We start from the raw sequence: 17,494 nt of genomic DNA, 5'->3' as shown, positions 1-17,494 counted from the left end.
GACCAGATGGATGGTGAGCTGCATTCCAGTGGGAACAGCAAGAACAGAGGCACAGAAGCAATTAACACTGATGGTTGTGTGCATAACAATAACGGGAGGTTCATGAGTAGTGAAAAGGGAGAACTTCAAGTAGATAACCTTTCAGAAACTTTTCAATCTGACCTTCTGTGACACACTGCCTGCTTCCACAGTGGTTCATTCACTTTCTTTAGCCAGTGCTATATTTTCTGGTGGTTTCATCAAACTCCAATATGCACTTTTAAGTACTTAGATTCTTCTGCTCTCTCCCATTGTAAATGAGGTAGGTTGTTTATTCAAAGCTGAATATTTATTAAGGGAAATTTTTAGATGCCCAGTTTGTAAATAGTGAAGGTGCATCCTGGATTCTGTTATTCTATTAGGTCAGAAATACCATCTAATAAAGCATTCTAGTTATTCTTTGTTCATTTATGGCAGCCTGTGTTTTGTAGTTTTTAGCTGCTAGAAAGCTTCCTCAAAATAAGTCCTTCATCATCTCTTCCTATTTAGAACCTGCATCTGTTTAACCCTCCCCCTATGAGTAAGTGGTAAAAAATGTGATTTCCTGTCAAATTCTTCCACTCATAATTGTGTGACTTTGGACAAGCCTACACAACCCTCTCTACACCTTGTTTTCCCCATTTGTAGAATGGAAATACCAACTTTGTGGGTGCTTGTGAAGATTAATAAGCTGATAATTGTTAAACTACCAAGCTTAGCTTCTAGTATATACTTAAACTTTCTGTATTGGCTCTTATCTCCTATATGAACTTAGTACAATTAACTGACAATCATAATGTTGTTATGTGCCTATTTCTCAACGTTATAAAAAGGCTCTATTTTATATTGAAGGATAAAAGATAAATATTAACCATCATCTAGAATTGGGTTCTGGCCTTTAAAGGAATCTGAGACTTAAATGGGTTATTAGTTTTGAAAGCTGACCTGCAAATTACTGCTCTAATTTGTGTTTTTCATTAAATGCTCAGCTTGCCTCATCTACAACTTTCTTCCCTCGCCCTGAAGCCCCAGTTTTTGGCCATAACAGATTTTAATATTAAGGGGTCATAATTCCATTCCCCACAATATGTGGATTGATGGTAAGAAGGTGCACAAGATATAACATTCTTATCCCAAACAGAAATAAAGGGTTGGGATAACCTCGTTTCTCACTTTTGAAACACAAAAAATACTGTGTTGAAGCGTAGATAATAGAACTTTACCAAGAAACACAGGTTCAGATGCCAGGACATCAGGATTCAAGGCCCTTTATTGCCAACATGATGGTGTGACCGTAAATCCCGCGCACTCCTTTACTTCATGCGTTGCAGGGCTGAGTTAGAGATGAATAAAATGCTAGCATCATTCCTGGCACACAAAACCGCCCCCAAAATGATAGGTATTACGTAGTAGAGGTCTGAAAATCGAACCCACTGGGATAATGAAAATGGATAATCTGGCAGTAAGAAGAACGACGACATATTGACCCCTCCAGTCGAAAAGAAGAACGCGGAAATAGAGTCGTGTGGGGCAAAAACTACACTTCCCGCCCGGCCTTGCGGCTTGGAGGGCTCGCCTAACTAGAATCGCGTCCGCCACCACCGCGCGCCTTTCCGCGGGCCCCGGATGTACATCCGCCCGGGCTGTGGGCGAGGCTTCGCGTTGGCTCTGAGACCTGGGGCTGTCTTATTGGCTGTAGGCTTTCCAGCAGGATTGGATACGAAGGAAGGGGAGGTGGCCAAGGCGCTTGGCGCGGCGCTGTCAGCCAATCGGAAGCGTGACTGGACTTTGGCGCGAGCTGGGAATGCTGCTGCTGTGCAGATTTGGCGCGAGCTGACTTTTCTACTGCTGGTGTGTTGTTTTTGTGGAGCTTGTGGTGTAGAGTCCCTGAGGCCGTGTGAGACGCGAGAAGGAACCTGCACGGAGGTGACGCAGCCCTGAGGGTTGGAAAGGAGAGGATTGCCCGGTGAGGCCTGGGGTCTGGGAGCCGGCGGGTTGGGCGAGGGCTGCAGGTTCCCGTCAGGCCCCAGGTAAAGTGACGGGAAGAGAGCTGAGATCGCAGCAGGTCGGGGTCTCTGGGAAGAGGGATGTGAGCCCTCGAAATACTGTAAGGAACTGAAAACTGTACGAAGGAAATGTTCCAGAGTTGAGAGCTGTGTGGCGTTGGGACTAAAAAGTGCAGGAGCAGAGGGAAGACCGAGCTTCAAAACTGTCAATATGGCGGTTATGAGCTAAGTGGGGATGATGGGGAGTGAGGAAATTAGAAGTACTGTAGAAATCAATTAAAATATTCTTACTGGGTCGCTCAGGTTAATAAGAAAGTGGACTCTGGTGCCAGAATGCCTGGGGTTAGTTATATCCCTTTTCTGTGATTTGGGGCCTCTGTGCTTCTCAGTTGTCTCATTTGTAATATAGGGATAATAATAGAACCTACCTCTAAGGTAGTTGTAAAACTTCAATGAGTTAATATGAGAAAATGCTTATAACAGCCTTTTAGGCATACTAGGTAGACAACACTGTTAGCTGTTATTGCATAGATTTGGGTGAGAAGCAGAACTGAATGCTAAAATACTAAAATAACAATTTACTTTTGAAGTGAATGTTGATCATAGGTATAAATAAGTTCCATGTTAGTTATTTCCCCTTCACTTTTACCTATTAACAGGCTGCCCTGTTCTTTGTATCCTGCTGTGTTGCCATCATGCCTCAAACCCGATCCCAGACACAGACTACAATCAGTTTTCCCAAAAAGAAGCTATCTCGGACTTTGAACAAAACTAAAAATTCTAGTGTCACTAAACTAGAACCAGCAAATGTCCAGGCTATACCCTCTTCTCCTGGTGTAAAAATTCTGCCTCTCAGCCCTAGAAAACGTCTGGGTAAGCTTTCCTTGTATGAGGACAGCTCTTTGACTAGTAGCTCTCAACCTTTCTTTTCTCAGTGATGCCTGTCCTTTGAAAGACTTCTCTAAATTCGGTTGAGACTACTCTATTCATTTTATTTATTTTCAGAATGGTTGCTAAGTGCTTACTAAACTTCAGAGTTAAGCCACTTATTGAGATCACTTGCTGAACTAGTTAATAGATCTGGTCTTCAAGTCCTTAATACTTGAAGACCAGATCCATTATTTCTGTCATTGTTTTCAATTATGTTGCAATTATATGGTGTTATGAAATTTGCCTTCATGTTTGTGAAATCAAGAGAAACAAATGGATGACATTCTTAATATTTTCAAACTTTTTCTTATTTTAGAACATTGATTGGAACCCAGAACCTCTCAAATACTAGTCAAGTGCACCTTCAGCCCCAGAGCATTTCTTTTTAATGGGGTGTGATTTGGCTGTATCTGGAGATATTTCTGGTTATCACAGCTGTGCTGCTATTGGCATAATAAGTAAAAACCAGGGATGCTGCAAAACATTCTACAATGCACCTATTGTTCCCCTTACAACATAGAATTATTTGGTCCAAGATGTCAGTGATGCCAAGGTTGAGAAATCCTGTTTTTTCAGAACAATCTTAGAATTTTACCTCATTAGAACCTGATTTCTATGAAATAGTACAATTCAGTGACTCCATCTAGTGGCCAGTATTTGCTTCTAGGTGAGAAGGATGTTTATTTTGTGGTGCTCAAGTAGACATTTCTCCTCTTTTCACTGTCTACTGCTATGAATGACCATGTTTTGATTTTAATGTTTCAGGTGATGACAACCTATGCAATACTCCCCATTTATCTCCCTGTTCTCCACCAAAGCAAGGCAAGAAAGAGAATGGCCCCCCTCGTTCACATACACCTAAGGGAAGGAGACTGGTATTTGACAATCAGCTGACAGTTAAGTCTCCTAGCAAAAGAGAACAAGCCAAAATTCGTCAAAACAAAATACTTCCCTCAGTTCAAAAAGAGCAGGAGATCATAACAAATTCTGAACAGAAATGTCCATTGGAGAAAGATTCTGCACATTTGAAACTATTCAAGCAAGAAGGTGCGTTCTTACATGCCAGCTGTTAGTCCAGCTGTTGTAAACAAAGCTGATGACTCCAAATGAAATCCAGTGTTTTTTCAGTCACCTTCTGTTGTGTCTAGTTGTCCTTTTATGTCTGGTGCAGGTACTTGCTACCAGCAAGCAAAGCTTGTCCTGAATACAGCTGTCCCAGATCGACTGCCTGCCAGAGAAAAGGAGATAGATGTCATCAAGAATTTCCTAAGGGAACACATCTGTGGGGAAAAAGCTGGAAGTCTTTACCTTTCTGGTGCTCCTGGAACTGGAAAAACTGCCTGCTTAAGCCGAATTCTGCAAGACCTCAAGGTATATTGAGAATCTGAATTGTGATGTTTTTGCTAAAACAATACTTGGTTATTAAGGGTTGAGGAAGACTAAACATTTAAGAGATTGAAGGTTTCCTCAAAATAAGACTTCTTTTGTTTCATTGTCTAAATTTTTCCAAATGAAAGTAGAACTTCCTCTCATATACTATTATCTCTCAAGTTACATCAAAGTTTACCTGAAGCCAAAATAACTCCCATGGTTTTTTGTTTGTTTTTTTCTAGAAGGAAGTAAAAAACTTTAAAACTATCGTGCTGAATTGCATGTCCTTGAGGAATGCCCAGGCTGTATTCCCAGCTATTGCTCAGGAGATTTGTCAGGAAGAAGTATCCCGGCCAGCTGGGAAGGACATGATGAAGAAATTGGAAAAACATATGACTGCAGAGAAGGGCCCCATGATGTAAGTATTCTCTGCTGCATATTGCTCAGTGAAAATCTATAAGGTCTATTGCCTACAGAAAGAACGTTCACAATTTTTGCTCTATAAGAAGAGGTAGTTACATAAACTTGAAGAAAAGTATACTTTCTAATTTTAAATTGGAAAAAATGTTTTTAAACTAATTGCTGTGAAATGTTGGGGGTATCATTATAAAAGTGACTAGAGATTTGAATAAATTACAGTCTTCAAACTGGTCTCTGCTTTAGAAATATGACATAAAATTAGTCCAGATTGAAGGCTTAAGAAGGTGACTATGGATGCTAATTGTTTCTCTTTGTATATAGTGTGTTTGTTGGATGAGATGGATCAACTGGACAGCAAAGGGCAGGACGTATTATACACACTATTTGAATGGCCATGGCTGAGCAATTCTCGATTGGTGCTGATTGGTTAGTGCTTAGTTTTTAATGTTACTTGGTAGTTCTGAAGGTTTTGGCTTTTGTTTGTTTCCAATAATTGGAATTGAACCCAGGGGTGCTTTACTAATAAACTACATCCCTAACCCTTATAATTTTTTCATTTTGAGGCAGTTCTCACTAAGTTTCTTAGGACCTGCTAAATTGCTGAGACTGGCCTCAAACTTGTGATCCTCCTATCTTAGCTTCAATCAGTTTGGATAGGCATGTAGCGTAGTGGTAGAGTACTTGCCTAGCAGGTGCGAGGCCGTGGGTTCAATCCCTAGTATTGCAAAATAAATAAATCTGTTCAGTTTATTTATTATCTGTTATTTTATCTTAACCCAGCTTCCTGCCTTCATGCCAAAATAAGCAAATTACTATAAGATGCTAGTAATTTTAATCTAAGGAAAATTAATTTTAAGTGACTTAGGAGCTGGTGCTATGGTGGCCTCTGTTGTCTTAGGTACTCAGGAGGGTGAGGCAGGAGGATCAAAAGTTCAGAGACAGCTTGGGTAACAGCAATACCCTTTCCATTCCTATGTTATATAATAACATATTATATTATTATTATAGCCCTATTTTATAAAGATCATTGAAGAAGCATTTCAGGCTTCTTTATGTTATTAATGGGCCTTATTATGTTATACCCTTCTGTCAAAATGACCTAGGGGATGGGGGTGTAGCTCAAAGGTAGAGTGTGTGCTTAGCATGCACAAGACCCTGGGTTCAATCCCCAGTACCACCTCCCCCGCTAAATAAGACATGAAACAATAGATTTTTTAAAATATTTGGTACTGCTTATCAACGAATAATCTAAACCTACTTTGAAAATGCCATTCTGTAATGACTATATACATCTTATCTAATAGGTACATTTTACATATTGGAGTGGGGAGGACGGCAGGTCGAAAGCAACAATTGGATGCTGGTTTATAACTGGAAGTGTTTATCTTTCAGAGGGTTTAGTTTTCCTTTTAGGATGATTTGACTTGTGATGATTTTTGCTTCCTCCTCAGGTATTGCTAATACCCTGGATCTCACAGACAGAATCCTGCCAAGGCTGGAAGCTAAAGAAAAATGTAAGCCACAGCTATTGCACTTCTCACCTTATACCAGAAATCAGATAGCTGCTATCTTGCAAGATCGACTTAATCAAGTGAGTGCCAACTGTTATGCCAAATTTTGTTCCTTGGATGAACTTAGTTAAGGAAACCTAACTATCGTTCTAAAATATTTTGCTTTGATTGCTTTACTAATGGTATGGGGCATTCCTGTGGACCCATAGTGGGAACATTTTAATGTGAATTTTCACACATGGCTCTATTTATTGGACTCCTCAGTGTTGAAATTAGAAAAGTTGAATGAATCACTCAAATGCTTCTTTTTCTTTTTTGGAACTGGGGATTGAACCCTGGGATATTTAACCACTGAGCCATATCCCCAGCCCTTTTCATTTTTTATTTAGAGACAGGGTCTCGCTAAGTTGCTGAGGCTGGCTTTGAACTTGAGATCTTCCTGCCTCAGCCTCCCTAGCCACTGGGATTACAGGTGTGCATCACCATGACCAGCTTCTCAAATGCTTTAATGGTCTTTATAAAATAGGACCTATGAACAAACTTTCTTTTGAAAGTGACTAAATAGTTTTGTGGGTTTTTTTTTTTTTTTTTTTTTTAATCCATATTCCTATAAAAATTCTTGAATGTGTGAAAACTGAAATATCTTCATTTATTTACAAACAGAAAAGGTATCTATCTCCTAATGAGTGACCAGCCAGGTTTAGACTTAATTGTGAAAATATTTACATCTAGAACCCAAATTGCAGAGAAGATTTAAATTGTCTGTGTCTTGTCTGAAGGTGTCTGGAGATCAGGTTCTGGACAATGCTGCAATTCAGTTCTGTGCCCGCAAAGTCTCTGCTGTTTCAGGAGATGTTCGCAAAGCGCTAGATGTTTGCAGGTGAGTTATGGCACTGTAGGCTACTTTTATTTAAAAAACCTAGAAATGGCTGTTAATTGTCTCATGTAACTCAAGTGAATGTGACTTAAGAGGCTCAATTCTGCTACTTTTACGCTCAGAAAAGAGGACTTGTTTCTCAGTGGGGAGCTCTGGATTTCCACCGTGTTAATGTCTGAAACATTATCAGTCCATTACCTACAGAGGGAGAAACAAATGAGATGTTGCTGGCACTCCCTGTGGTGATTATAGATTGGTTAATTACATTTGTATTAAAAAAGACTCCAGTTTACTTTTCCATTAGCTGGTCTCAAGCAGGTTTATTTATGGACCTGAACCATCTTTGCCTTTAGACTTTCTTCCCCTTCTTTCCTTTTGTAGGCACCCCTTCTTCCCTCCAGTTGGTAGTCCCCCCACAATATTCCAGACCTTTCCTTTCCCATCCCCCTGCCCCTCCTGCTGGGGAAAGCCTCTGTGCTGACTGATGAAATTTTTTCCCTCCCAGTAGGGACACTGGGTCCATTAAAATGATACTTGCTGTGCTGGCCCTCTGGTCCAACCTCCCCCTACTGCCTTGCAGAAGATCCAGGTCTAGCTTATGGCTTCCTGTGGGCAAAGCACTTTGGAGAGAGCAGTGGGGAGTAAGCTCTTCCTGTTGCTAGATTGCCTGATCCTAAATTTAAAAGTTTCCCCTAGTCAGCAAACTACTTGAGTAAAGACTGTAGCTACAAGCAACATTCCTGTAGGCCGGCATGGTTTAGCCTTCACATATCTTATGTATATATAACTCATGACTCCCCTCTTAGGTCTGCTGTGTATGGATGGTGCTAGTTTTCTTTAGTCAGTCACCCACACTAATATCCTCTCTCCTACCCATGACATTTTTCCTCCTCCAAAATGTTATTGGCTCAATGTATGATGACCTACTTGGCATCTAAAAGAAGAACCATGTAGTGTTAAAGTTTCTCAAATCCCTGGTCCATGAATTATTTCAAGACAATTAAATCCCCTTTAGCTGAGACATAACCCAGTTTTGTTTGGGGGCTTTAAATTTTTAAAACATGTTTTTAGTTAATGTGCCTGCTTTTGAGCTTGGTGGTTTGGTGTGGTATTTGCTTTGGCTCTGATTAAATTAATTTTAGAAATTTTTTTTTGTAGGAGAGCTATTGAAATTGTAGAATCGGATGTCAAAAGCCAGACTATTCTCAAACCACTGTCTGAATGTAAGTAGTTTATCTCCTTTTGTCTTCCTTTATAATTGGAAGCTTAACTTTTCTGAGGAAAGAGGTAGAAAGATGAAATGAATGTAGTTAAATCCACACTCACCCATTTGTGTGTGCATGTTTAGTTTCATTTATTTTATTTTAATCTTGCCTGCCAATACCATAGTCCATGAATTACTGGAAATGAGCTCCCCAGGGTTACATAAATGGCTAGGATAGAGTCAGGTTTTTTTCCAAGATCTAGGAATGAAAACTGTCAACAGTAAGGTTGGATCAGCTTCTTTCTGGGTGCTTATGTTGAGTGCAAGGAGGTGAAAACAAAGTCTGGTAAATAAGGGAGTCGGGTAAAAAAATTATGAGTTCATTTTGGGATATCTTAAGCCTTTAAACAAGTCTAGGAGGGTGGAGATACAAAGATCATATTGCTACAGTAAACAGAAGGCTATCACAAATGGCAAAATTAACTTTCATTTCTCTCAGCCTTGTTTTAGCTGTGGCAGATGTAAATGACCATGAACTACATATCTTGTCGGTGTTTAATATTCAATGTTAATTTTTAGAAACAGGACAGTTTGACTTGGTTGTTTCTTCCTACGTTTCTGCTTAAAGTTACTATTAAAGTTGTTGCTATCACTAACTTCGAAAAGAAAATAACTTAAAATATTTTAGAAGTAGACAAATTTGTGTTTAGACTGAGGGTAGGCAATATATGCCAAAGTGTATATAAACTTAAATACTGGTTTCCTGATTTTCTTAACCTCCTCCCTCCACCACCCTTTTCCCCTACCAGTAACATTTAGGCTTGTCAGTGGGTACCACTGGCACACATTGTTAAAAGAACCTGTAAATTCCTGGCATAAATGATTAGACTAACCTAATTCCTATCTTTTCCTATCTTTTGTCTTTTGATGTGTGTGGGATTGACTTAATGGTTCTCAAAAGCTATGTGAACATTGACTTCAACTAAATATAAGAGGGAACTTTCAAATACATTAACTTCTTTGAAATATAGTGAGTTCTGCAGCAATGAAGATATTCAAACAAAAGCTGGATAAGTGACCACATGTTGGGATTGTTTTAGAGCAGACTCAGTCATTGGGTAAAGGGTAAGAATAGACATCTGAATTTCTTCCAATTTTAAGATTCTGTTACTTGATCTGTGAGCTCTGGTTTCTCCATTAGTCCTCTGCAGCATCCCGTTTGTAGTAATGAAATAGAAGCAAATTGTGTGGGGCAACTGCAAATGGTCTCAGGAAGTAACTTCCGGCAAAGATTGTTACAGAGCAAATCCCTCCTCTCTCTTACAAGTCATGCATCTACAAACAATGAGCCCATAGTCCTATGCAGCTTGTTGGCAGTTTCCCAACCTCTGACTTTTGAGAGGGTGCTGCTATCTGCTAGGATATCCAATGACATTTTCTCAAGTGTTACTCTCCTGCAGATCAACTTGGGCAAGTGAACCAAACCTCAAAGGTCATTTGAGGAGGCCATCTGAAGGACTGATATGGGATGACTTTATTGTCCACACTTTATCTACTCATTTGGTTCAAAATATTAGGTACTTTTTGCCACTATTTTCTTTTTTTTTTTATGTTCTTAATTACTGGGCATAGTCATCATTTTTGCTTTGAGGTTCTATTCTTCTTTACCTCTGAGGCATTAAGAACTTTCAAGGCAGAAAACCATAGCTCTCTGTCCAGTCCTTACTCTTTCAATGAGATAGATTTTGTCTCTCCAACTTGAATTACACTCTACAAGACCAAATATCTCACTCAAATAACCCTACTTCCCAAGTCTTCCCACATTTCTTTGGCATCTTTCTGAAGATAGCATTGACTTTTATCCTTTGGCTCCTAGTTAGAATTGGAACCTCTGCTTTGCCATCTTGTGACTGACTTGGATTTTGTTTAGCTAAAGCTCAGTATTATCTGTCACAACATACATACACATAATATTTGAAAAATGTAATGAAGCTCAACTTATTTACTTTATAGGTAAATCATCCTCTCAGTCTCTGGTTCCCAAGCGTGTTGGTCTTACTCACATATCCCAAGTCATTTCAGAAGTTGATGGTAACAGGATGACTTTGGGCCAAGAAGGAACCAAAGATTCCTTCCCTCTCCAGCAGAAGATCTTGGTCTGCTCTTTGCTGCTTTTGACCAAGCGGTTGAAAATCAAAGAGGTCACTCTGGGAAAGGTAAGTTGGAAATCTCAGCAGATGAAGCTGAGGTAGAGATGAGAATCTGCTTTGCAGCACAGGTATTTTCCAAAAGGCCTATCATGCTCCAACTGATATGAATTTAAATGTATTTTAACAGTAAGAATTAATATTAGTACTGTATAAAAGGCAGCTGACTCAATTTCCCTGGGGATGTGCTTAAGCATTAACCATTAATCACCACCCTATCCTCCCTGACATTTCTGCATCTTTCTGTGAAGTTATTTAAAGTCCCTTTCCTACATTACAGTATAGGTTTTTGGGAATTAATCTTCTGCATGCTTGTTCAAGGATGGTAACTTTTAAGCAACAGTTCTTCCTCTTTTCCTCCCAGTTATATGAAGCCTACAGTAACGTCTGTCGTAAACAGCAGGTGGCAGCTGTGGACCAGTCAGAGTGTTTGTCCCTCTCAGGGCTCTTAGAATCCAGGGGCATTTTAGGATTAAAGAAAAACAAGGAAACCCGCTTTACAAAGGTAGGACCAACTGCTTCTTTGTGACAGTGCTTTTAATTGTCCTGTTTTGGAGAGTTTGTCCTTTGCCACGTAAAGATTCAAAATAACCACAATTAGATAAGCAATTTTTTTTTATGTTAGGGTTTAAGGCGTTTGAGAATAGAAGTGTGATGTGAATGAGATTATTTTTTCCAGGCCATTGTAAAAAGCAGTGTTTAACTTGCTTGCCTCTAGGGAGAAAAGTTTAATATGGTAGAAATTAGTGTGGTAGCAACTTTGCTTTTATGAGTTCTTCACCATGAAAAATCCTTTTCTCTTTTCAGGTGTCTTTGAAGATTGATGAAAAGGAAATAGAGCATGCTCTGAAAGACAGAGCTTTAATTGGAAATATCTTAGCTACTGGATTACCTTAAGTTCTTCTCTTACACCCCACCTGAAAGTATTCAGCTGGCATTTAGAGAGCTATGGAGTCTTCATTTTAGTACTTTATACACTCAGGTCTGAAAACAAATATGACCTTTTTTTACTTGAAAGCAATGAATTTTAACCTATAGATTCATGAATATTAGCACAGAATAATATCTGTGGGCCTTATTTTTACACATAAATTAAATGAATGAGTAGACATTTTTAAATTATACTCACTGCCTCTCCCACACGGGTGTCTCTAACCAGTATGCTTGCAAGTGTACAGAATTGTGTTGTGGAATGTGTAACTATTTACCTCTAAGTTTCCTCAAATGTTAGTATATTTTCTTAAGAACTCAGAGGTTAGGATAAGAAGAATGAAAAAAAAAAAAAGCCCACATGGAGATTTGAAGAACATTTTTTTTTTTGGAGAATATACTATGTTCATGGTGCTGAATTACCACATTGTGACATTTTAAAGACTTGGATTTTTTGGATACTCCTAACCTTGTGGGGGTGGTTAGAAGAATGTAACTCTACAGATTGTGAATTATTTATTTATTTTCAAGTTGTATTTGTCTTTTTAAGCATTCATATTTTAAAGAGAGCCCAGGCTTTCAGAAAGCAATTAATGAATCAGCCCCTGAGCTGCCACAGAGACACAATTCTTTACATAGGAGACACCAGGGCCTGTCAGAGGCCTAGCACCTCCTCCACCCACCTCAGCCTCTCCTTCTTTATTGAGTAATAGGCCTCCTCCCCCAGCCCGCGACCCTCCCAGTAGGGGAGCAGGTAAGTGTTGGAAACCCCTCTATTTCCTTTCATGAGTTTATCTTTTCACCTTTATTTCCCAGAGTGTCTCTTCAGTGATTGAAGAAAGAATAATTCATACACTTGTTTATTGAGAGCCATTTTTATACCTGGGATTGAACCCAGGGGTGCTCAACCGCTGAGCCACAACCCCATCCCGTTTTTTGTTTTTTGGTTTGTTTTTTGAGACAGGATCTTGGAAAGTTTCTTAGGGCCTCACTAAGTTGCTGAGACTGGCTTTGAACTTGTGATTCTCCTGCCTTAGCCTCCTGAGTGACTGGGATTATAGGTGTGGGGCACTGTGCCCAGCTTTGAGGACATTTTTGTATGTCAGGCTCATTGTTAGGAAACATGAGTAAATAGAAAAGATAAAAAATTTTTGGTTCTGGCAAAACTAGTAAAATATATAAATATGTAGTAGTGTCTGCTTTTGAGAAACACAAAGCAGAGAAGAAGATATTCTAAGATGGGAATCGGGTGATATTTTGAAGTAGAGGGGTAGGTGTAGAGTCAGGACAAGCCTTACTGATTGAGTGACAATTTTTTACTTTTAGTTTTTGGTACTGGGGATTGAACCAGAGTGCTTTACCACTGAGCCACGTCTCCAACCTTTTTTATTTTTCATTTTGAGATAGAGTCTCGCTAAGTTGCTGAAGCTGGTCTCAAATTTGTGATCCTCCTGCCTCAGCCTCCTAAGTTGCTGGGAATACAGGTGTGTGCCACTGTACCTGGCTTTTCTTTGTTGCTTGTTTTTTTTGGTGTGTGTGTGTTTTTTTGGTACTGGGGATTGAATTCAGGGGTGCTTTACCTCTGAGCCACATCCCATCCCTTTTTTATTTTTTAAACAGTGACAATTTGGCAAAGACCTGAAATAAGCAATGGGTAAGCTTAGTAGTTATCTGAGAGTATAGCCATTGCATGCAGTGGGGACAACTTGCATGACTATTCTTTTTTTTTTTTTAAAGAGTAATTCTTTATTCATTTTTGGGGGCAGTAGGGAGGGTATCCTGTCCTTTTGACTGAGTGAGAAGGTGTAATAGGAAGAGTGGCAAGAGTGAAGATAAGAAAGCTAGATTTCCCTGAGAGAACATTATAGGACTTCATGAAGAGTTTGGGCTGAACTCTGATGGGGAGCTACTGCAGGGTTTTGAACAGAGAAGTAGTATGATTTGATTTACCATCAAATGAGACCACTAGCTTCTGTGTTGAGAACAGACTTCAGGAGGATAGAAGTGGCAAAAAGACCATTCAGGAGGCTGTTGGAGTAAATTGGGCAGGTGGGTAAGACGACAGCAGATTGGGGGAAGACTGCTGTTTGGTTTTTGACATTAAATAAGTTTGAGATGCCTATTAGACATCCAAAAGAGATAGTGAATTGGTGATTGGCTGCCAGACTCTAAAGTTTAGGGGAGAGGGTGAGCTAGAGAGGTTAATCTGAATGTCATCAAAAACCACATGCTTGATGAGATTACCTAAGGAGGTAGTATAGATTGAAAGAGGTCTGGAGTTGGGGCTTCCTATGTTAGGGATGAAGCAAACACAGCAGAAGGTTTGCTTTGAATGAAGAAGGAAAAAGAAAACCAAGAGTGATGGAAAAACCTCAAGGTAAAGTGAACACCTATGTTCAGTGCTGCAGAAGGGTCTAGAAAGTTGGAGGCTAAGAACTGACATTGGTCTTAGCATCAGGAGACCCTTTTAAGTAGTTTTAGTGAAATAGTGGAGAGTGAAAAGCTCACTTGAGTGGATGCAGGAAAGGATCACAGCCACTGGGAGGCTGAGGCAAGGACATCACTTGAGACCGGGAGTTTGAGGCTAGCCTGAGCAACTAGTGAGACAAGAGAAGAAAGAGGGAAAAAGGGAAAGGGAAGGAAAGGATACAGGAATAGGAGGAGAGAAATTGGAGATAATGATATAGAAACTCCTTAAGGAGATTTTGCTATAAAGACTGGTGTGTGTTCATGCTTGCATGCATACAATAAATGAAATAGTTGTTGGAGGAAGATGTGGGGTTGAGGGTTGGGCGGGTTTTTGTTGTTTTTTTGTTTTTTCTTCCATCCAACTGTGGGAATCTCTATATGCTGATGAATGCAGAGCATGAAACTAGTAGAGTGGGATCAGTTTGCCTGAGTAGTCTTTGAGGAGGCAAGAGGAGATGGGCTCTGATATGTAAGTAAGGGGTCAGTCTTAGATAGAACTGTAGATCTTCCATAGAAACAGGAGGAGAGGCAGAAGATACGGGCACAGAAACAAGTGTAGTGGTAGAACTTGTGAAGTTTCTTCTAATTTGCTTGTTTTCACAATGAAGAACATTAGCTGTGAGTGATGGAAGGGAAGGAGAAGACAGTTTGATGATAGAGAAGTCATGGAGCATGGCAGTTGAATAGACCAAAGAAATGTTCTTGGGCAGCCAAACACATGAAAGGCCCACTTCAGGTTAGGGATCATATATTTAAAATAAGAGTAACCAGCATAGTGCGTGTTCAGCTGTGCATTTGCAGGTACAGAATAAGGGCAGAATTGTATTTAACCAGTGTTGGCATTTTGGGGGCATGTATGACTATAAGGGAGAGTGGAGTGTGGTAGTATAAAGGTGTATACAAGGGACTAATTCTAATAACAGACATTGGAGCCTAAGCTGGGGGAGGAGGGAATTAAAGAAACCTAGAAAGAGTAGAATGATTATGAGATACCTTTACAAAATAATATGATCAAAATTTGAGAGTAAGGGTGACCATGACAGTTCTCTGGGGCCTGCTGGACCCAGAAATTTTGGCTTCTGTATCCTTGCATTATTGGACTTTGAATCATCCCTTCCACAAGTGGCTGTTAAGCTGTATATGTATATATACTAGTCTTTATATGTATAGAACATTGATAAAGATATTGTCATTGGGCATGGTTTCATATGTCTAGAGTCTGAACTACTTTGGAAACTGAGACAGAAGGATCTCTTGAACCCAGGAGTTTGAGACCAGCCTGGGCAGCATAGTAAAATCCTGTTTCAACTAAAGTCTTGTCTTCAAGAAGTATGCCTATTAAAAGCCTATTAAGCCAGGCATGGTGGCGCAGCTACAGGCATGTAATCCTAGCTACTTGGGAGACTGAGACAGGAGGATCACAAGTTCAAAAACAGTCTCAGCAACTTAGGCCTTAAGCAACTTAGCAAGACCCTGTCTCCAAATAAAACACAGATAGGGCTGGGGATGTGGTTAAATGCCCCTGGGTTCAATCCCTGGTACCAAAAAAAAAAAAAAAAAAAAAAAAAAATCCCATAAACCTGTGCTGCTGCTTGGTTAGGTACATACGGGTTTGTACTTTAGGAGTTGGCAATCTAACAAAGGGCAAACAGTAGCCTGTATGTTCTTTTCCCCATGTTTCCTTAACTTTTGCCATAAGGATGTAGTCCTAAGGTGGCCCTTGAGTCTACGAAGTTCAGGTTTCACTAATTAATTTGTGTTTGTGTGTGTGTGTGTGTGTGTGTGTGTGTGTGTGTGTGTGTGTGTGTGAGAGAGAGAGAGAGAGAGAGAGATACACTGGGGGTTGAACCCAGGGGTACTCTACTACTGAGCTACATCGCTAGCCCTTTTTTAATTTTAAGAGGGGTCTTGCTAAGTTCTCAAGACTGGCCAAGAACTTGCAATCCTTCTACCATAACCTCCTGAGTTCTTGAGAGTACAGGTTTGTGCCACCATACCTGGCCTAAAACTTTTTTAAATTTTAACAATTTTTTAAAAGACCCTTCATCTGGGAAAAGCCCGTTTTTCTTTCTAACCCCTCCAAGAATAGAAGCAGAGAAAAATACATTATGTGAATGGTTTGAGTAGTTTAAAAGTTTGTAGATTTCTTGCTTCTCACTTCTCAGTTCTAGGTCTGTGCTTTCTTTGGAAAATGTTGAAATTATGAGCTTTGTTCTTCTGTCCTGTCAGCCATCACCAATGTTGAGGCTTATGTCTTATATCAGTAACCAGAACAGCAATTCTTAAGAGTTATACATTGGGAAAAAACTGAGATATTTTTGTCTGAGGTATTTTGAGTATTGGCTCTATTTGTTGTATGACATGGGCAGATTGTTCTGATTTTCTAAGTTTTTTTTTTTTTTTTAATCTATAAACTAAAAGTATATGTGAACCAGGTACCGTGGCACAAGCCTGCCTATATTCCAGTAACTTGGGAGGTTGAGGCAGGAGGATTGCAAGTTCCAGGCTATTTTCAGTAGCCTAATAAGACCCTGTTTCTTGAAAGAAAAAGTAAAAAGAGCTGAGTATCATAGCATCCCTGTGTTCATTCCCCAGTATTGCAAAAATAAATTAATTAATTAAAATAAAAAAATAAAAATAATAAGTGAAACAAAAGTATATGTGAAAATGTAATGTGCTGATGAATATTATTGGTTTTATGCACAGGACATCTAGGTTGTTCATGGATTTATCTCTGTTAGATAATATTGTGGCATTATATGATAACATCCTTTTGTTTTATATGAATTATTTATATTTGAAAGGGCATGGAATCTTTTACCTTCTCAGAGTGCTTAGCCACCTAAAAACTTGGCATTATTGGTCCACATTGTTTATTTTCTTAAATATTCCTTTGCAGAGTAAAACATGGTCCCTTTTTAAGGGAATTAAAAGAGAGAGGAAATTGATCCCATCATGTTTTCCTCAAAACTCAGGTTATCTTAGATTCCAAAAGGCTATCTCCTACTCAAGGGCTTTTGCAAACTGATTATTTTTTTAGGGTCTGTGTGTTCCTGCTCTGTCATTTGAAACAGTCTCTTTGGATCTGACAAAGAGCTCAGAGACTTATTGGAGAAAGTGGGACATGGTTAGGATGACCGTCTCTGAGAAAGGAGCTGGAGGAGCCAAACCAGTCACTCTGGCTTACTCTATTTTGGCCAGTCCTGGTTGGCATTCCTCACTGTTAACTGCCCAGTGTCTAGCTGGTAGCCTTGTGAACCTAGCTAACCCTCTCTACCTTACAAGTAGATAAAAATTATAAGGACCCTAAGAAATCTAGGGTTTAGGGAATAAAAAAGAACTTTGGGATAAAAAACAAGATTTAGAGTTCTGCTAGGTGTTAAGGAGATTTATCTTTATTGAATCCAGAGGTCCCTGTCCATATCGTAAAACAGATCTTAAAAGAATGAGAGAGAATTAACATTTTGAGTGTGTCTTACGAGAAGCAAAAACTAACATTTATTGAGTCTGCTCTGCTAGACTGCTTGTGTGTTTGTATATATCATCCCATT

General features: G+C 39.5%; 1 protein-coding gene across 1 annotated transcript; it reads left to right on the top strand.

The window, feature by feature from the left end:
• Positions 1 to 2,706: 2,706 nt before the first annotated feature.
• Positions 2,707 to 11,843, top strand: LOC306657172 (cell division control protein 6 homolog). The gene is given in 12 exon segments (XM_079132910.1): positions 2,707 to 2,897; positions 3,720 to 4,001; positions 4,126 to 4,325; positions 4,568 to 4,743; positions 5,067 to 5,069; positions 5,071 to 5,171; positions 6,197 to 6,336; positions 7,036 to 7,136; positions 8,292 to 8,356; positions 10,351 to 10,553; positions 10,909 to 11,049; positions 11,352 to 11,843. Coding segments are annotated over 12 exon segments (1,680 nt in total). The 5' UTR covers positions 2,707 to 2,719; the 3' UTR covers positions 11,442 to 11,843.
• The last annotated feature ends 5,651 nt before the right edge of the window (positions 11,844 to 17,494 follow it).

Source organism: Sciurus vulgaris (genome assembly GCF_902686455.1).
Source record: "Sciurus vulgaris genome assembly, chromosome: 3".
Lineage (NCBI taxonomy): Eukaryota > Metazoa > Chordata > Mammalia > Rodentia > Sciuridae > Sciurus > Sciurus vulgaris.
Note: the sequence above shows the minus strand (reverse complement) of the source record. Positions and strands in the feature narration are given on the sequence as shown.